This window comes from Spermophilus citellus (genome assembly GCF_964194105.1).
Source record: "Spermophilus citellus genome assembly, chromosome: 8".
Classification (NCBI taxonomy): domain Eukaryota; kingdom Metazoa; phylum Chordata; class Mammalia; order Rodentia; family Sciuridae; genus Spermophilus; species Spermophilus citellus.
In genome coordinates this window covers 140,340,936-140,362,704 of record NC_138189.1, presented here as the reverse complement: position 1 = coordinate 140,362,704, position 21,769 = coordinate 140,340,936, and the positions used below count along the sequence as shown (strand labels likewise).

Genomic DNA, 21,769 nt, shown 5'->3' with positions numbered 1-21,769 from the left:
CTCATTACAGAAGAAGAAAGTGAAAACAGGCTATTTGGCCTACCATTCCCAAGGAACGAGACAGAATATGTGCAAGCCAGCTCTGTGGAGGCTGAGGTGAAATTAACAGAGCAAGCTCAACTGGTCTCCTCAGAAGATTCCGTCTGCGTGGTGTGTGGTTCTGAGCTGATTGAGGTTGCTGGAGAAGATGGAAGGATTTTGCCAGCAGGACTCTAAGATCTCCCACCATGCTTATTCAGTGGACAGCAGCTGCTCCCTTTCCTAGCTGCAGAGTGACCAGTCTTTCGACATTTGTTGTTATTTGATGCCTCTACAGAGAGCAATGACTTGGCTGAATTTAGCATTTCCCTTTGCCTTACTGCGGTTCTTCTGCAACGTCATGGAACTTCTCTATGAATGCCCTTTCTTGGAACAAACAATATCAGTGGAAACACTAAATACTTAACATGCCCAAGGTATATGTCACCTCTTCACAATTTCTTCTCTCTCTCCCGTTATTTTCTACTATGTTGCCCATGGCCAATTAAATAACTCAGGTGGACCTCTTTCCCTGCCAACCATTTCCACTGAATTCAAGCAATGGCACGTGACTTCTCTCCCCAAACCACTAAAACTCCAAATGACATCCCCTCCTCGACTTCTGTTCTTATTAAATAATATCCAGAAAATGTGATGTGTCTGTACTAAAGCAAGTTTTACATGAAAAATAATGTAACCATAGAAGTTAAATTTTTACAACTGTTTTGATCATCCCATAAATATTTGGTTTTTAGGAATATCATTCACATATCTGACTCCTCTTCTGAGGATATCACTCTGAAGATAGAAAAAAATAATAACCAGAAAATAATAAAAATAATAAAATAAAAATAATAAAATTATTTTTCATATTAATTATTATATAAAATATTTTTCATTGTTCTCCAAAAATCTTTCTCTTTAATCTTTATTACTGCTACTGAACAACTTTAAAGTGAAAGTGAAAGAATGTGTTTATCTGTAGTTAAAGTTACTAGCAGATTTTTCCCCGCTTTGGATCTTCACTCCAGTTTTTATGAATAGAATTCACTGATGCCCTGTTTGAATGCTTGGCCCAAATCCTCTTGCTGCCATTCAACAGTAAATACCAACTCACCCCAATGTAGCAACCTTTCAAATCAATTAGATGACAGTCTAGAGTTTAAGTTCCATGAGCAAAGACTTAATTAAGGATTCTGCTAGTACAAGCAAAAGTTAGTGTTAGAAGAGATCAAAAGCAGATACGTATTTTAAAAAGCATTTACTTTTCAGTCCATACCTTTAATTAGCTGTATAACTCCAGGGACTATAATTATCAGAATTGCTGTGAGCTTGCAAAAGGTTAGGAAAATCTGGATCCGGGCACTCCAGCTGACACTCATGCTATTTAGAACCATCACCACAGCTGCAAACAAACAGTCAAAGTTACAAAAGGCAAACCCTCATGGGCACAAAGACATCTTAGGTTCTCATTACTCAAAGAGAGATCTACAAACCAGCAGTGTTGACATTACCTGTAAGAGTTTTAGAAATGCTGAAATGCGGAATCTGGGCCCCACCCCAGACCTAATGAATGCAAATCTGCATTTCAACAAAATCTCCAGGTGATTTTATGCACATTAAACTTTAGAAGCTTGGATAAAACCTCTAAACAGAATTTCTCTCTGTTCTTTGCGTATGTCTCTAAGAATGGATGTATAGTGTAGGGCTCTGATGATCAAACCAAAATATCTTGTACTACCAAATCCTGCAGCCATCACAGTGCACAAATTGCTGAATTTCACTTTTTAGCTTCACCTGGCAACAGTGTCCTCTCTAGGTGATGGCACCAAGGTGGCTCCCATTCAAGAAGGAGTAAAAAGTAGAGAAGTTAGATCTTAGTCTTCACTCTCAGCCTTCTTCTTCTAGTTTTTCTCTAATTACAATTCTCACATGAAAGGTTGACTTCTAGCCTACCCAACAATCAATTTAGGACTTGAGTAAAATGTCATAAGAATTTTCAGATTAGGATGCACCCTGGGTCCTGAGCCAACATAATTTCCCATTCTTAATGATGTTGCCCACAGTTTCCCAAGCTGCAATCACCACCCCACCTTGTGGACCATGAAAACTTCAAAGAGAGAACATGGGTTATTCATCTCTATTTTTCCAAAATCTAGTTCCATGCCTGGTCCATGGAAGTAACTAACACATGTTTGCTGAATGAATGGATGAATTGTATTCTCAGGAAATCTAAGGCACATGGTGTATAGAGATGCTCTAAGACCTTCTTCCTCTAGCCGGCTGGAATGACAGGTTATACTAGACAGTGAATTTCAACTTTATGCTCTTTCCAAATTATTTTACATAGTGTTAACAAAAACAAACAAACAAAAGCCAATCCCAAAACAACAACATCAACAAAGACATCAAAAATAAATCAAAATAGTTACTCTCCTCCTGACATTTATGGTTATTATCTATAAACATTATTTTTTAAAGATGCATGTCTAAACTGTTTCTCAGGGGATGAAATAAAACACTGACAGAATTTTTATAATTCAAATTGCAACTGGAAGTTTTCCTTATGTACATTAATAAGAGTTCTCTTCAGTTTTACTGCCTGATCATTAGCTCATTTCAGTGTTCATAAATTAGTGAAATGTTATCAACACATAATTTATAAAGGTAAAATTTTAAAACAACGTAGATCCTTAAAGGCAAATTTTAAAGCAACCTATACTTTTAAATGTATATCCTTTTAATAAATCTATACAGCCATTTGAAATCATATTGCAATTATATAATTATTACAAAAAAAGGTAATTTACAACATGTTACTGATCAAGACAGTATGTTACAGAGAGATGGATAGATGAATGGATGGATGGACAGGTAGGTTAAGAAGATAGACATATAGATAAATATAGGGAAAAAAAAAGTAAAGAAAAACATCTGAAAGAATATTTACCAAAACATTAATAGCAAAATCTATAGATGATAGAATACTAATATTCTGTATTTATTTTTCAATAATATTTCAGTACATTTTATAATAAATATATAATTTTGGTGACTATAGCTAACAAAAGTGAAAATTTGCTTAAAGGTTCTCACCACAAAGCAAATTTAAAAAAAAAAAAAAAAGGAAGCAACTAGGCAAAGTGATAGAGTGATAAGTGAATTAACTAACTTGATGTGTTACTTGATGGTAAACACCGCATAAAACCTATATACAGATGGGAATGTAGCTCCCTGGTAAGCTTTTGCCTAATATGCATGAGGCCCTAGGTACAATCCCCAGCAACACCACCCAAAAGAAAAAAAAAAAAAAAACTATACAAAATAATTTTGCGAATACCTCTGTAAAGATGGAATTTTTGTTAATAAATAGATCCATAAATAAATTTCATTTTTAAAATAATTCATACACTGGAAAAAAATAAAGGGTCCAAAGACTCTATAGAAAGTAAAATAGGAAGTTAGTAATGAGGAAGTATTTTAAAGGAGTTACTGGTGAGCATGATTGGAATGACCAAAGCCTCAGGGAAGATACCTTGTCTACATTTGAAGCCCAAGACAGAAAAGATTAGATAGGTCCATTGTCAATGGCAAAAGGTGCTGTTGTTTTATCAGGAATGACAAAAAATAAATAATATTAGCTCTCTCTCTCTCTCCCTAATAAAAATCACTTCCATACTGAAAGTAATCTAGTGCAATTCTACTGGCCTCTCCATCATCCAGTGATCTTTTTCTATGCAAATGCCCATGTGATAAATGAGCCATCACATGAAAATTACTATTATTTTTTTTAATTAAGGAGGCTCAACGTTGGCAAGAAAGTGGAAAAAAAATGATCTCCTGTTCCCACTAGCAACAAAAGAGTTCTGTTTTCTTTTAAACAGAGCTCCCCAAACCAAAGGCGCTCTCTGTCTCTGCAAGGACACCCCAGTAGAAAAGAGAAGGGTGGAGAAAGTGGAAAAGAGGTGATAGGAAGAAAAGAAAGAAGGAAAAAAGGGAAGGAAGGACGAAAGGCCATTCTGATTTTAGGAACATCTAGCCACTATATAGTTGAAAAGAGAAAAAAGGGTCTGTTAATCTTCAAAAGAGTGTAAGTAGTTAGTAATGCCTACTGAAATAGAAAAACAAAATAAGTATTTGGGATTTTCTTTTCTATTTACAAAATAGAAATAGTTTTCTTAGGCAAAGGGAGGCCCAAATCAAGTCATTCTCATGAATTGATGATGATCACATCTTGCTCTTTTCTTAAACAACTGAAACAAAAATTCTGGTTAAGTCTGGTTTTTCTCAAAGCTTTCTCAAAATCCTGTGAAAACAGGATTTTGAGAAAGCTTGCAGGCATTGCACTCCTTATTTGGTGCACCAAATTCCAGCTGAGGTGTACCTCTTTGGCCCTGAAGGTAGAGCCTAACAAGCAAAAGAGCCAGTGCAGAGCTCTAAAGTTTCTCAAGTGGCCAGAACTGCTGCTTTATCACGAGTCTGTACAGCAAATCTAAGACAGTGTATGTTGCTTATCAAACAATATTGAACAGGGATTTGGGATTCACAAAATGCAAGAGCTTTCTGAGTTTCTGAAATAAACAATATCTACTTTTTTTTAAAATACATACATATCTAACCATATTGTGATAATAAAAGAAATCTGAGCCAGTTCTCTGGCCCTAGCTTCACTTCCTTTGAGTGATTGCTAATTTCACACATGAAGAAATAATTATATCCGTTTGGATTTTTTTTTTTTTGCTTGCCTCAAATTTCCAAAATAAAAATACAGGGACATGTACTTTTTATTTGCTTATTTATGATGCAGTTTTCTAAGAAGTGAAATGCAGCAACGAAAGCCACATCTATAAATCCTGGAGATAAGAAATACATATTTGAAGGGAGCTGTATTTGAAGAGGATGTTTAGGGGAATGTTAAGGATTGACACTGTGATTTAAGGACGGGAAAGTATTTCTTTCTGCATGCTCCATAATTCAAGTTGGGTTTGAAGAGAGAGATTAGAGAGTCTGGATACATTGGGTTTTCTCACCAGTTCAGATTCTTTTGGACTTCTGACTGCTTCATGCTAAACTGATAAAATATATGAATGCTGTGTATATAGGTTACCTGGTGAGATAAAGTGGGTAGTTGTATTGCTTTTTTGTAGTGGCTGCTTGGGCTTCCTCTTGCTCTTTGTTAGCATTCATTTTCTGGATGCATTAATTTCAGAGAACCAGTCTATATTTTAAGATCTCACGATCAGAAATAAAAATGGTGAACATCAAATAAATGTATACTCTTATGGCCAATGTTGTACAAGAACTTTATACATAGATAATGTTATTTCATCCTTCTGTGTATGACATGGTTACTTAATATTGGCCTTATTTTTCTGATAAGCAGCTGAGACTCAAGATACTGTTTTACTTGCCTATGTGCACTTAGGTGGTAAGTGTAAAGATAAGATTGGAAACCAGGTGGGCTAACTCTGGAGCCCACACTTTTACCATTACTCATGGCTCAAAGAAGGAGATAATACTTCAAAGTTGTATGTGATCTCACCAGTACACACAGTTCTTTCAAACTCTCATGGTGGCTCTTCCTCTCTGCCTAGGTACATTTTTACCTTAGCTGGGACCTCAGGACACTTTCATGTCACATTTTACTTATCATCCTCCTGAAGGACATGGTTGTTGGTCCATAGCATTTGTATATTTTAGTACTGTGCACATCTTCCACCTATGAATTGATTGTGTGGGTAATTCAGTTACAGTAGGGAAGGAGTAGGTCCACCCAGATTCCAGAAGATTCAAAGAGCCATCCCACATGCTGTATTTGAAATGCTGACACACAACTAGTTCTGGAATCTTTTTGTCAGGAAAACACAGTTTTGAAAAGGAAAACAAGGCTATACATTTGCAGAACTATCTGTTTTCCACAATGCAACATAAATGTTATTTTGTTTTCTCCTCCTAATTTCTCCCACAAGATCTGAGAAGGGGATGCAGTTCTTAACTCATCTATATAAAATAAACTAGCAAAGGAATTGAGACCCAGAGAGGGTTGTTAGGGATAGATCTGGGACTAGATCTCACATCTTAAAAAGTTTTTTTATGATAATGCTTTGCCATTCAAGTGTATACTTCCATGGGGCCTAGTTTTAGGAGACTCAATGATTTAGATATTGAACATACTTCAGTGTTCATTAGACCAACAAGAGCAGTGAAAAGAAATGGTGTTCTGTGGAAGGTAAATGGGGTAATGTAAATATTGGGTTATCAGAGAGCCACTAAATGTGAACAAATGGGATTTTCCAGTGAAACTTACATGTGCCTGACATGTTTACCAGAAAGGACAGAATTTTAGATAAGCCAAAACTTTCCATCTTTATTGATCTGACAGAAGTGACACAGGATACTTTTTAAAAATGAGCTTAAATTAGCATTCAGTTAGCTCCCCACACGCATTCCACTATCATTTCTCCATGGTTGGTTAATATTTCACAAAATTTGAAACTCTAACTATGATATAACAAGACCCTTCAGGATTGACCTTTTTCTATCTTTAAATAGAGATTTTAAACACCTTCTTTCCCTCAAGGAACATAGGGTAGGGATTCATACAATTAAACTATTTTCTACATCTCAGTAACCTCCCACCCCTAACAGACAGAAAACCACCAATAGTTCACTTTGAAAAATAAAGGGTGCAGAGATTTGCCCCCAGGTAAATTTCTCTTTCCCTATTTCCATCTAACCCCCTGTTGCTCCATTAACAAATTCTTCTTAAAGACAGTTTGACTTACCCAATTAGCCCATTGATTTAAATTACTTCCTGCTGAGTCTAGGAATATTCCTTCCGTTTTCCCTTTTTGTGCTCTGGGGTTGGAACACATTGCCTTGTCAGAAGCTCAAGCTTACAAAGGCTTATCTTACAAAATATTTCAAAAGCTAGTATTATAACAAGTGGCAAAAATAGAAGGATGTGTCTAAATTTATCCAAGAGTTACTCAGGTTTTTTGCTAACTACTCTATCACCAAACTCTACTATAGATGTTTTCTAAAACCCACATGGTTATCCTTTTTCCTAATTGCTTTACTTAAAAAAAAAAAAAATCAGTTTCCATTTGATCTCCCAAAATACAAATTTCCCCTTTAAAAAGTTTAATGGAACTTAGATAAATAGAAGAGTTATCTAGGGGCTGGGGATATAACTTAATGGGTAGAGTGTTTGTCTTGCATGCACAAGGCCCTGAGTTTGATCCCCAGCACCACAAAAAGAAAAAAGAAAGTCATCTCAGTTTACAAAACTAGAAATATATCATCACTAACCATCTAATTTCATGCCCAAAGCAGCCAAAATTTGTAGATTTGTAAACAGACACATGGGTTATGATTAAAGACTTCTGTTTGTAGCTTTTAATAACTTAATAACTTTTAATAACTTAATAACTAATTTACATAGCTCTCAAAAATACTACTCTTTCTCTTCTCAATTTTCATATGTTAATTGTGATATGATTCTGTCTTAGACATTTAGGGGACAAGAATATTGTGGGCATAAAAATGGCTGTTAGTCCAATCTCTTAGTCGAATACCAGCTTTATCAAGAATCTCCTGTGGGCAAAGTACTCTGTTCAAAGTCTTAAAAATCTAACTTAATTTCATTTTCCTACAATCATTCAAGATAAATTATCTTTTCACAGGCCTTTCACCAACAAATAAAACTGAAGCTTAAAGAAGTTTAATAATTAGCCCAAGATCACATTACTAAGAAATGGTGACATTTAAGTTCCACTTCCAGGTTGTTTGTTCTGGTGAGCCACTATGTTTAGATGGTTCGTCCCATAGAATCTCATGGTGTTAGATCTGAACATCTTATCAAGCAAACTATTTCATTTTACTAGCAATTCCCCTACTGCTTGAGGTAATTGAAGCTATGCAACCTTCCAGAGTTAACAAGTATACAGACTATAGACCTTTCTGCTAGAGAAACAATTCTTAGACCTCGTCTTATAAAAATCAATCAGGAGCGGAGAATTATTGAGCACAAACAGCATGCTGGGAGTTGTGTGAGGGGCTGGAAATACAACCATGTTAAAGTCCCTAATCTCATGGAAGTTCCAATGACTTTAAAAAAAAAAAAAAAAAAAAGCATAAATAGCTACCATTTGTATTGTGTTCTTAGTAAATTGCAAGCATTACCCAAACACTTCACATATATTGTCTCATTCATTGTCGCTTAATCTGCACAACACCTTATAACACTGGCATGATTTACCGAGAATACTGAGTTAAGAATGGTACAGTGACGTGCCTTCGTGTCTGTAGAGTTTATTAAAGGCACAATGATTAAGTAGGTACACCATTACCACCCCAGAATGAGAAAAATGTCAACTTGGAGCAATTTTCTTTTCTTTTCAGAGTTCTCACAGAAGAATAGAGCTGTGTACATGTTTGCAAGACAAATTATGAAATGCACTATGAGCCTATTAAATTCAGAGACATATATATACCTAGCATCTGAGACATTTCTATATGAAATTCCTAATGCTCTCCTGCAAACTAACCACTTACCTGTCGTCAAAAATGCACTGTTCTTTTTATTGTTCTATCAAAGCACCTTAGACCAACCACCTAAACATTTTTCCATGAGTATGAAATTCGGTTATTCATAATATATAGCTTTCTATTTCTGAGTTGTTAAAATTTAAATTGAATTGATTCTTAAAACAACAAAATGATTAAGAATTAAGTTATCCTCCCCCATGACATTCAAGGATTTGATATTTGGAATTTGATAGGATGTTAGAGTCAGATTTGATTTCATTATCACCTAGGTAATTTTGTTCATGAGACTCTTGCTCTTTTTTTTCAGTTTCTAAAATCTATTCACACTGATAAAAAAAAAAAATGAGTAACTTCCTAATTTGAAGCTTGTAAAGAAATCTCCTATTGTGCTAGTAATTATAAAATCTTTAAAGAAAATTCTTACCATGGCCAATAATAGGCATCAAAAACTATGACACTGAGATGGCAACCTCTAACACTGTAAACCGTCTGCAGCAGACACACCCAACATAGAAACATAACTCCATGATCATGGATGAGTTAGGATTCAACATTTCATGGAGGTAGAATGATTTCCAACTCACAAAGATCTACAAAATACTTGGGTTTTCTTCCTTTAATCTCTTTTTAGGTACAACCTACTAAATATTTTACTGTCAAAGTGATTTTTGTTTGTCTATTTTGAAAGATTGACCATCGTATATATCAACCCAATGCCAAACTGACATAGAAGGTAATAGCAGAGACCACTCCAAATGTGCCTTCTTTTTTCTGTTTTCCGGCACACATTTGGAACAGTAAGCAAAAAAAGAAGATAATTTGGGGAACAGTGCCACTAGACAAAACGTCTAAAGAGACTTTGTGCACAAGCCTTTTCTTCTCTCCCATGTTTATACCTGTGATACTCACTTATACCCACAGCTGTAATGAGCTTGATTGCCAGTTCAGGAATTTCACACTGAATAAAAAACGGTTCCAGGATGTAGCGTCCAAATGCCAGGGATATCACAGCTGTAGCTGCAGGGCTAAACAGATTTTTATATATTTAGGTTAACTATAGGGAAAAAAATGAACAGCATTTTCAGTTCAAGTTGTCTATCTGAAGGTGTTACTACTTAGAGAATGTGTTTAAAATGAAAGTCTATGATTTAAGAATTCCATATTTCATTAGGTTTACTTAGGCATTCCAAATATCATAGTGCCTGTAACATTGGTGGCTATTCTGAAACAACCTTGAGAGCAAGGCTGGGAACTATCAACTTTGTCCCTGCTCTCCCAACATTTGATACTTTTCTTTAAAAATTTACATTAGGGCTGGGGCTGTAGCTCAGTGGCAGAGTGCTTGCTTAGCATGTGTGAGGCACTGGGTTCGATCCTTCCCAACACACAAAAAATAAACAAATAAAATAAAGGCATTCTGTCCATCTACAACTACCAAAAAATAAAAAATAAGTAAAAGTTTTAAAAAATCAAATAAAAATAAAAATTTAAGTTATTATATGAGACCCTGACTGGGCCTTCCTTATAAGAGCTGGTCTTCATTCTTTTTTAAGTCTGTAATAAAACTCAAGCTGTGGTATGAATTTGTTAATGGCATAGATCTAATGGAGTGGAGTATAGTAAGAAGAAGGAACAGGAAATTCAACCTAAAAAAAAAAAAAATCAGCATTCGTAAGTGTTCCTTGCAAATTAATGCAAATTCATGCCTAAATATTTAGCATTGTTTTTTTTTCTTGTCTTTCTAGTACAAAACCTCAAAACAAAGTGATTGTTCTTTTTTTTTTTTTAAAGACAGAGTGAGAGAGAGGGGGACAGAGAGAGAGAGAGAGAGAATTTTAATATTTATTTATTTTTTCTTAGTTCTCGGCGGACACAACATCTTTGTTTGTATGTGGTGCTGAGGATCGAACCCGGGCCGCACGCACGCCAGGCGAGCGCGCTACCGCTTGAGCCACATCCCCAGCCCGATTGTTCTTAATTCAATACAAAGAGAGAAAAGTCTCAAAGAAAAGAAGGAAATCATGAAATTTATGGTGCTATCCGGTTCCCAAGTCAAGGTTGGAAACACAGAATGGTATATAGCAACACAGGTAATAAACTATTCTAGTTTAATTCTTCAAATATTTGTAAGAGAAAATCACTCACACTTTTCCATTGTACTCATATTTATACATGAATGCATATTCTTTCCATACACATGCATCATCTAATTTCCCCTCAGCTTCTCTTTCTTCTGGTCACCTAATGCCCAGGCCGGATTTCCTTCTTTTCCTAGAGACCCTCTCCTCTTTCCTCCAAATGACACTATTTTTCCTGTTCTTCATGATTTATTAAAAATTTTAATGTGCAAATTAAAACCTGATCATGTCATTTTAGCACTTTCAAAATGTGCTGTGGATACATGGAAATGCTTTGTATTGTATTCAAGGCTTCATTCAGCTCCCTCCCACTAGAGAGATCCAAATCTCTTTTCTTCTGCCTGGAGCCTCTTCAACTCACTGGCCATATTTTATACTTCAGATTTTGGTTTCTTTTTATCTGCAGTACTGGGAATCAAACCCAAGACCTTGTACATGCTCGACAAGTACTCCATCACTGAGGGACGTCCCCAGCCCAGATCTTGGTTTACTTGTTCTTGGTTGGGAGAAGCTTCTCCAACCCTCTGTCTGAGTCAGGTCTCCCCAGAGTACACTCTTACTGAATCCTGATTTCTCTTCCATATCTTCTTATCATTCACTTATTTGATTACCTGATAGATAACCATTCCCCCACTTGACCCTGAATTCTATGGGCACAAAGTTATTCTACCTGAATAACCACTCTTCCCCCATTGTTTAATGCAATGTGTGCCCTGGAGTAGGAACAATACATATTGAATATATTGTGAAGGATTGAGTTCAGTTTAATGAGCCATGCTATGTACTGTTGGGTGACTTTTCTTTCCTTGAATGTGTTTTACAGATTATTTCTGGCAATGGTAACTTAATGTATAATTTTAATAAGAAATATATTGGTATCATGGGTATTAGTAAAAGAAAAGAACAACTAATTATTTAGGTATCTTGTGTCTCCTCAAGTCATTTGTTTTCTGCCTATTTGACAGATCACTCCATTGATAGGAGTCCTGTATGACTAACCTATATATATCTTGGTACACACACACACACACACACACACACACACACATTGAAAAGCTTCTAGAATTTATCTAGGTCATTTTCTCTGTACACACACACACACTGTAAAACAGTTTTTTCAAAATTAAAACAGCATCTGTTTATCAGTTATTTGAGAGTAGGAATTGTGACTCATTCCAATTTAGATATCTTTATCTTGCCATTCACCATTCACCATTCGGTAGCAGTTTGTGAAATGAATAAATTAATGAATGAGCACCATAACTGTGCAACTGCAAATGGAATGATCATGCTCATAAGAATACCTAGCAATTAGCCTAAGTTACACAGCAAATGCATGCTGAAGAGGGACAGGAATCTAAGGTATCAATTTATATCCAGTATATACAGGGCACTCATATAAATAGTATAAGAGTTACAAGAAGGGGGAAAAAAAGAGCTACAAAAAGTGTTAAAACCTGGGTTTATATTTTTGAAACGTTTGCAATTTATACAGGGAAACAGAACACAGTCACCTGAAATACTGAGTCAAAAAATACAAGGTGCTGAGTTCATTGTTAGATGAGAAGCAGAGACCACATCTTTCAGAAGATTTAAGAGATGAAAGAAACACTGTTCACTAGAATAAACATGCAATTATCTATGAAAAAGATAAGACATAAGTTGGCCCTGGAAGAGTGTATGCCTCAGATAATCAGAAAGGAACAGAAGGTACATCCCAGGTAAGGGGACCTGAGAAAAGAAATAAAATACTCCTTTATCATTATTTTATTATAAGAAGTTTTAAGTAATGAAGAAATGTTTGCAATGAGAATAAACTGACTTGCCATTGAAGTTTGTACTACTCTGAAGCCCTTTGTTTGAAAAGAGACTCCTAACACCATAAAGATCATGATTAGTGTTAATGGGTATTCATTAGCTCTGCATTTGCCACTTACTGTAAATGACAGAATAAAAGCTCCTATTAGCTCTCAGCTATGTATGTTTGATAAGTATATAGTAAGAGCAAGTTTCCCTCCTTATTTCTATTAAGCTTTTTGATCAGAAAGTGCAAGTCACATCCTATGAGGCAGTAGCTTTAAGGGACTGTGACACTCTTATGACATCATAAGTCTCCCACAAAGCTGAAGGAAACCTGCTATTCAGAGTGACTTAGCATTATTTGGTGCCAAGAAGATCAGGAAGGGGAACACATTCCTACAACAATAAAATCAAAAGATTTTCGTAACTACAGTTCACTGGTCTGTTTATGTGAGGAAGTGAGTCATTTATGGTATGTAATCTTAATTTTTTAAAGAATAAGATTTGCTGATACTGTTTTCAGGCACAGATGTTTCTTAGTCATAAAAATAGAGTAAAGTTAAATAACTTCATGTCATAATCTACAATTCCAATTCTTGTCCTATTTGATTGTGCCTGGTCAATCAAAAGGTAAGACTTATCAAGATGGATTTTGATGCTTCATATCTTTTCAAATAAGCATCTATCCCAGAAAAGAAAAAGAGAATAATCAAAGATTACAGGTAAGCAGTACTTTAAAAGTCTGGTGTTTCTGTTGAACCACTACCAATGATAGAACTACACTAACAATGTTAATCCAGAAAGGTAATGTATCACAGGTTCTCTGCTGAGTATACACATTTACAACATAGGCACATGAAATACATAGTTCTGATGAGTTAAAAATAATCAAGTCACTCAGAAGAATAGGATGACTAAGGTGTATTTTTCCTTATTTTTTTCTTATGTTCTTACCGTATTATGAGCAGTTCCACCCAGACTCGCACAAAAGCTAGTAATGGGCCAAACACTTCCAGAATATATGTATAATGACCTCCAGATTTCTTTATGCTTGTTCCCAATTCAGCATAGGACAAGGCTCCTGTGAAATGGTTATAATAAAAAGGTACAAATTTAATACATAATCAGGCCAACTAGTGGTAGAATTCTTACTGACACTAATGTTGCATGCAAAGTAACTACTTGAGTCTGAAATGACGTCATCTAATTGCTGAGACTTAGCAAGTTCCTCTTGGAACTTCCTCACATTGGAGACCTACTTCATTCTATTTGAACAATGTCATTTTACTTAAAATGGTAAACATGAACTTCTCAAAAATATCATGTGATTAAGAATTTGGAGTTGGAGAAACCTGGGAGCAAAAGGAAAAAGAGAAGATAGATGTCAGTAGTACTGACCTGTTTTTTTTTTTAAAAAGCATAACCGCATACAAGACAAGTAATTATCCCAAACTGACCTCATTATGTGGAGAGCTCTTTTAACAAATGATGTTTCTGGGGCAAATTAAGGTAAGTAAGAGTTATCTGTTCTTCATCAAAATGTGGACTATAACCCTTGCAAGACTTCATTTAATTTGCATGATATAGTTTGTCAACACAACAAATTCTGCGGTATTCTGTTTGTGGGAAATGTCATCCTGGGCATTTCTGAAGCGTACACTCTGGATGGTTGAAAGTATATATACTTTCTTAAAAAAGAGATGCTGTCATGTACATTAATATAGGTGAAAGTAAGTACAAACTAAATAGTAACATTTAGTAATACAATTCCCATGGAATTGGGCAAGTTATGTAACTTCCCCAAGGCTCAGTTTCATTCCCTATGGAATGGAAATCTCCATTTTTACCTCCCAAGAATGCTGTGTGTATGTGACAATGGTTGCCAGAGAGAGCACTGGGCCTGAAACACAGCAAACCACACGTGAAATACCACTATACTTATCAATTTCAGCAACTAATTATCAAGAAAATGAAAAATAGATCTTAATGTCAAGTGAAAAGTTCTATCTATACTGCTAGGTTTGCCTGAGCGTCTTCAGAAGCTATTCATGCAGAAAGTTACCACTTATCAGGAGTACTTCATACAGACCTGTCCAACATAAATATAATTTGGATATTCAGTGGAATCTTCGTATCACTTATCTGATTCCTGAACCTCACATTACCAGAATCACCTAGGAAATTCTTTTTTTTTTTTGGAATTTACAGTAAAGAGTATTATAAATTTTATTGTAGTCTGTAGATTGTATGCTACACATCCTTAAACCAATAAAATTTATAATAAATTTTTCTTTGTTCAGAGGTAGTTATGAAACATGTGCCAATCACCCCTAATCTGATCCTTCTCTTTAATACAGTATTTCCATTCCAAACGATTTCTAATGCTCATCAGTCCAAAAACTCTTGTGGAAATTCTTTTTTTAATGCAAAAACAATCAAATGAAAAGCAGACTATAGGATGATACTCTAGATGTAGCCTCTAAGCAAGACAGTCCAGACTCACCAAAAGAGGGATTAAAAAATTCCCATGGATCATTCTTACATAACTTCAGGGATCACTGATAGATGTTGTCTATTTGTAACTAATTATACCAGCTGCAATTCACCTTCTATTGGGAAAAGCTACCATGTTTGTCAGCGGTCTAGAAAAGCATCCAATATAAAATGTTATTGGAAACAGCCTTAAGTACCTCGGAATTTATTGTCAGAGAATCAATACCTGGAACTTGCTATGCTTTGCTGAAACTCCAGCATGGTTGCCCTAGGTTTAAATTGAATTCTGGGGAAATGAGATTTGCATTTAAAGGTCTCAAGTTCCATAACCATTTTGCCCAGATGAAAAAGGTTCAAAACAGGATTTTAAAAAAAAAATCCATGTTTTGACCCTGGCATTAAAAAAAAAAAAGTTGTAAATCAAATACAGATGCTTCTTCACTTGCAGAGGGGTTATATCCCCAAACCCATCTTAAGTTGAAAATACTGAACACCATAGCTTTGACTAGCTTACCTTAAAGGTGATCAGGATACTTACATTTGCCTACAGTTGGGCAAAATCATCTAACAAAAAATTTATTATTATTATACACTATTGTAAGGTTAAAAATAATAAGTTGAACCATTGTAAGTAGGAGACCATCTATATACCTACGAATTCTTTTTTTCTTCTTTTTTTAGTTGTTGATATATCTTTATTTTATTTATATGTGGTGTTGAGCATCAAACCCAGTGCCTCACACGTGACAGGCAAGTGCACTACTGCTGAGCCCCAGCCCCAGCCTTATACCTACCAATTCTTGACTCTTAGTCCTAGTTTTGCTTTGCTTCCTATTAGGGAGGCATTCCTGAGAGATACTAATAGTTTAAGTGGAAAATGCAATGCAAATATGAACAAGTTGATTAACACAAGAGCACACTTCCTGCAATTACTAATCAAAAATATCAGGTCCAGTGTAACCTTAGCTATGCTACACTCCCCTTAGAGTTTTTTTTTTTTTTTAAGCTTCTGCACAAGATATTATGAGTCAGCATATTTTCACCATAAAAGTCAACATCCCTTTTACCAGTTTAGTACTCAGTGTTTTTTTTTTTTTATTACATATGAATAAACTTTTATTGCGTGCAAAAACTGAGTCATGTAGTGGGGACTGCAAGTGCATGAGTTTGCAAAGACCAGGAGAGGGTTGTCATTCTGATTACATATTGATTTATTCTAAATACCCCAGGTGCTATAGAAAGAGCAAAGGCTGGGGGTGCACAAAGTCATGTTAAAGATGATCCCCAGTTGGTTTTCTCTTTGTTTACCTATACACTGCATTTGCCAGAACCATTTAATATTAATAGTAGCTAAGGGTTCTATCAGGGTTTTTCATCATCATATGACTCCAAAGTATTTGGCAAGGATGAAAAGTAATAATGGGAAAATAATGATATACAACTGTGATGAAATAAATGGTTTAAGAAGTACAATTTATTCACATAAATAATAGCACAAACTCTTAAGACCAACAAAAATAATTCCTCTAAGGATATTTCTATACTAAGACTTTGCTTTAACAGACTTTATTTAAAACACCTTCTTCCTAAAAATGGAAACCTGAGTCTTCTAGATGACTGCCCCAGCCATCACAGGATCTGAGCAGAAGGAACGAATGGACTGGTACACAGAGGACCAACCAAGAGTTAAGCACTTGGTCTTAGTGTTAGAACAAAGAGTTAGTAACTATAAACTGTAGTATCTTTTGAAATCTAAGCACAGTATGTTCCAAAGAGAGCAAATATATCTTAGACATCTACCCCATAGCATAAGTCATTTTTTTTAACAATTCGCCAGCTTTTGTCACCTTTATAATTAATTCAGGTAGCTTTGTAGTAATTCACTCACCCGATGAGAAAGCATTTATTTTCTCTTTAATTTTAATTCTCAAGTCAATATAAGAGAAATATATTTTGAAAAAAAAATAATAATAATTATACTTCTTGTACCAGTTCTCTTCAGATCAATTCAGTGAACAGGTGGACCAATTATCTATGTCCCTGGAGACCAAGTGAAATAAATCAGATGAGAAAAACAGATCTTGGCAAGTACAGAAAACTAACATCCAACTGCAGTTTTTAAACTTATATTGCAAGTGTTTATAGATGTTATGAAATTTTTTTAAAAAAATGCCTTAAAACGTGTTGAGGCCATTTCAATATTCTCGATTTGTGATTGAATTGAGTTCTGTCCATCACACATCTTTCCATGTCCAGGTATTTGAAAGTTTGGAACTGACAAGCACATGGACCTAAAAAAATTCGGAAGGAAGAGACTGCCACGCATTTGTTCTGCTAATAAAAAGTCAGTAAGACTTCTGTGAACACTGAGTCCTGCCTCTGAAAGGCCGCGCCAGGTGTCACCTCACAGGTGTTTCTTGTAGCCACCCAGCTGCCAGAACGCCCCCAACAGACCTAGCCAAGCACCACTGCCCGGCACAGAGAGTCCGCGTGTATTTTCTGGGTCATCAAAGTTAACTTTTTGCTTTCCTCAGCACAGGGAAAGTCAGAAAAGAGTCTGTTTGGGTCAGAAAGAGAAGAGAAGAGGATAGCCTGCAGGAAGCAATCTGAGAGCATTCAGGATCACGCCAACCAGGAGCACTGTGTGTGCCTAGTTCACATACCCAAACGAGAGGGGGAAAAAAATAAAAAAAATAAAAAATCCATGTAGCTCTTGCCATTCATTTACTCTTCGATAACTATCTTTCGCTTTCCCGGAGACCAAAACTTTCCAGCCCCACGTCCACACGCGTCCCAGAGAAGGAGGTGCACTCACCAAAAAGGGACAGGACCCCACAGGCGGTCCAGATGATGAGCGACAGTCCCACGCTGCCCGTGTTCTGCAGCACGCCCTTGGGGGAGATGAAGATCCCGGCCCCGATGATGGTACCGGTGATGATGGAGATGCCCCTCAGCAAGGTGATCTTCTTCTTCAGCACCACTTGCGCCGGCTCCGGGGGCTCGCTGCCCCCCGCGGAGGGCAGCGCCCCCTTCCCATTTCCCTGCAAGTAGCCTCCTTTGGAGATAGTGGCCACCACGGGCTTTCTGACCATAGTGGTGACACACGGGGCAAAAATCAAACAGGGGAAGAAAAAGCAAAACTTTCAGTGTCTCTTGGGGTGACTGATCGGTCTCCTCCTCTTTGCTTTCAGAGTGTCTCAGCGCTATTGTGTTCACAAGTGCAAAACTCAAAGGTGTTATTTTATCCTTCAAAGCGCTCGAATGACTCTCTCGGGCACCTGTGTGTTCCCGGGGCTCTTGGTCCCTGCTCCTGGTCCCAGCACCGTGGCTGCTGCCCGGGCTCCGCCGCCCTAGCCTTGCGAAGCAGCTCAGCTTCCTCATGGGCTTGTATTTAAGCTCCTGCCTGTCACACCAATTTACTCCAGCTACATGATGATGCAAATTCTCCAGGTTTGCATCAGCCACCGGAGAAGCCTCCAGCATTACTCAGCTTTTTTTTTTTTTTTTTTTTTTTTTTTTTTTCAAACAGTAGCAGCATGTTGCTTCACCGACCTAAGCTTTTCCGGGAACAAAGCACACACTTAAAAGAGATCTTAACCAATCCAGAAGAAGTCCACTCAGAACAGATCTTCTCACAGACTTTAAGTAACTCCTGTTGAGAGAGGAAAGCCCTGCGAGCCAAAAGAAAATGAAAAATGAAACAGGAAATGATGACTTAGTTTTAAAGAGTTTTTTTTTCTCTAACTCACGTATAAAACATTTTTCACACACAACTTGTTAATCGAAAGCACCTAGAAGCTGCATTGTTTATAGAAACAAAATTTAGATTTCGTACTATATATCATACTGATTTTATTTTTTTTTATTTTGTGTATCCTAGCAACACAATTAATTCTATGTATTTACAGAGTTAGAAGAGTCTACACTCTGTAAATTCTGCCTGTACACGCATAACAAATGTAAGTCTTAACCAACATTAAAAGACAAAATTATTTTATTTCTTACACCTCATACTAAAGCAGTATTTAAAATTATCATCTGAGTGTCACAAATTTAAAAATCACAGCGACTTCAGAAAAGAGTCATTTTCTGATTCTCATCAGCACTAGGTGATATCCTAAAGTAAGTAGAAGATAAGAGATTTTCATTTTCATGTTGTTCCTTCGTGTCCATGCTTTGAATATAACCTCATTGTTCCCATCCTAGGCAGAGTTATGTCCTTGAGCACACACCCACCATAGGAACAAAGTAATCCAGACTTTGGGGATGGTATCAGAAGATCTCAGAAATTATTACCCCAAATTAACAAGTGAATTAAAACTCCGACAATGCATGGAATGTAATCTTTGAATCACCTCTTTTATAGCCCCCAAGAAGCTGATGGGCTGAATCACAGCCTTGGGGACAGAAGTCCCCTGTGTTTCTCCTTTGCTAGCAAAGCAATAAAACTTCTTTTTCCTTTTTCTCAAAACCATGTCTCACAATTGGATTAGTATTGGGAATAAGGACTGAAGTTTCAGCCACATTGCAAGTTAACAAAAAATTTCTACTTTCAAAATTAACCAGTAGTTATGATTACCTAAAAGCATTGCATAAAGCAAAACCCTGAAAAGCAAGATACAAATAATAGTCGATGAAGGTAATGATATCAATAGATGATGAAGGTAATGATATGGTATCTAATTTTTTTTTGATGTGTGGATTGTTATGATTATTTTTTTAGTTTTTATTTTTTTAGTTAGAGACGGACACACAATATCTTTATTTATTTGTATGTGGTGCTAAGATCAAACTCAATGCCTTACACATGCCAGGCAAGTGCACTACTGCTGAGCTACAACCACAGCCTTGTTAGGATTATAATTTTAAAATGTATTAAAATTAATGAGTGCAAAGTTACCTACAGTCAAATAGAAGCAAAGTCTGGTGTGCTACTGCACAACAAGATAACTATAAATAGCAATAAGAGACTGTACATTTTAAAAAGTTATAATTTTGTAAGTTTTTACCATATAGAAATGATAATGTGTTTGAAAGGATAAATATGCTTAAACTAACTTAAACATTTCACAATGTACAGGTGGATTGAAATATTATGTGGTACCCAATTAATATGTATAATTTTTATGTATCAAAATGAATTATTAAAAGATTATAGTAATAAAAATAAAGTGTATTAGACTTGTAAGCTAAGATTAAAATGCTTCTATTTAAAAAGTCCAAAAGGCAAACACTTTTAAACTTCTGACTTTCCCAACCAAGTGTCTACAAAAAACAAATACAAAAAGAAAAGAAATCCTAGTTCTTATTTTTGGCTAGGGTTGTATGTGGTTTTGAATTTAACAAGAAGCATTAGACGTCATTATCTTGGAGTTACATTTACACACGCCATTAAATGTTTCTGAACTTCTGAACCAAAACAATAAACAAAAAACCTGTGTGTGAGAGGAAGGTTGGGTGGGGTAGGAGTGGGCAGAGGGGTGCCAGGATAATACCAGAAAGACATAGCTGCTGGAAAAGTACTGTGGAATCCCAGAGCCCTGCTCTGTTAGGTAAGCACCTGAGAAAATTACCCCACATCAGTGTTTCACCATGCAAATAATTGGGGCTACATAATCCTTTTTTTAATCTATCTGAAGTCTACATAATTTGCTTTGGATATGCCAAATCAGGGTAATAAAAGTCAAAATTAATACTTTTTCTCAGCTGTATGTCCTCCAAAAAATAAAAGTGGGAAGTTTCTCTTATTGAATCATGTCAACTCCACTCCTCCTCCAGCTCCTATTCTCCTTTCCACTCTCACAAATCTCTTGATTAATGATCCTAAGGGGGGGGGAGGGTAAGAAAGGCTTTTATCCCCCCCAAAAAAGGGACCATATTAGCCCTGAAGAAATAGGAATTTAAAGTGGAACACTGAGACCCTGGGGGAACCCTTCTGTTTCTAACACAGAGCCACACTCCAATTTGAAATTTTGTTATAAATGATGAGCCTAATAAATTGAGACTAAGGCTCCCTCAGACATGAAGTTAGATAAATTTGAAGGGAGGAAAAATGTTCCTTTAGTATTAAATACCATTTTTTGCATTATTTAAAAAATATTTGTGAAGAAAATTGTTTAAGGTAGACTAAGGGCAGAAAAAAACTGTGTGATCATTCCAGAAAATCACACTCAAAATTTCTTCAAACCTGTTCATAGCTATCAAAGACACCATCCTGCCATCCTGTCTCTTCTAAACACCCAGAAATTTGAAAAAAAAAAAAAAAATGCAAGTTACAAAGAAAATGTTGAACTGTTGTTAATGTTAGCAAGCCCTTGTAATCATCAATTCTAAGCTTGTAAACTAAGAATTTGGATGGTTTTCAAGTATCTACCATAAAAATGGATTCAAAGCAAGTAAATGTAGGTTCTTACTCCTGCTTTTGGCTTTATTTTAAACATTCCTGTCAAATTAAGAGACTATTCACCTATACTTATTTAGTGCTTAAGGAGTAGTTCCAGTTCCCTAAAAGCAACTCATGGATGAAGTGGACAAGGGATACTGTGGTAGCTACCATTTCGTGGGAACAATTTCTGTTCCATGGTTATAAATATGGGCATAGAATCCAGGCTTGGCCAAAAATATCCATCTCTCTGACTGCGATACATTGGAATATGACCTGAGCTGGAATATTTCTAAAGAGAAGTCCAACTATCTTCTCTCATCTGTTGGAAGTAGGAAAGATGTGACCCTAGAACAACTGGAAGACATGTCCCCAAATCCTCACGCAG

At 36.1% G+C, this 21,769-nt stretch overlaps 1 protein-coding gene across 1 annotated transcript in view; it reads right to left on the bottom strand.

Moving 5' to 3' along the window:
- Positions 1–18,281, bottom strand: part of SLC7A11 (solute carrier family 7 member 11) — a 66,531-nt gene extending 48,250 nt beyond the window's left edge. Inside the window, exons 1-4 of the mRNA XM_081304549.1 lie at positions 17,815–18,281; positions 13,461–13,587; positions 9,478–9,593; positions 1,298–1,423 (exon numbers count right to left, since the gene is read on the bottom strand). Of these exons, the coding sequence (XP_081160675.1) occupies positions 1,298–1,423; positions 9,478–9,593; positions 13,461–13,587; positions 17,815–18,091 (646 nt within the window). The 5' untranslated portion in view covers positions 18,092–18,281. The remainder of the gene's footprint in view (positions 1–1,297; positions 1,424–9,477; positions 9,594–13,460; positions 13,588–17,814) is intronic.
- Positions 18,282–21,769: the final 3,488 nt, after the last annotated feature.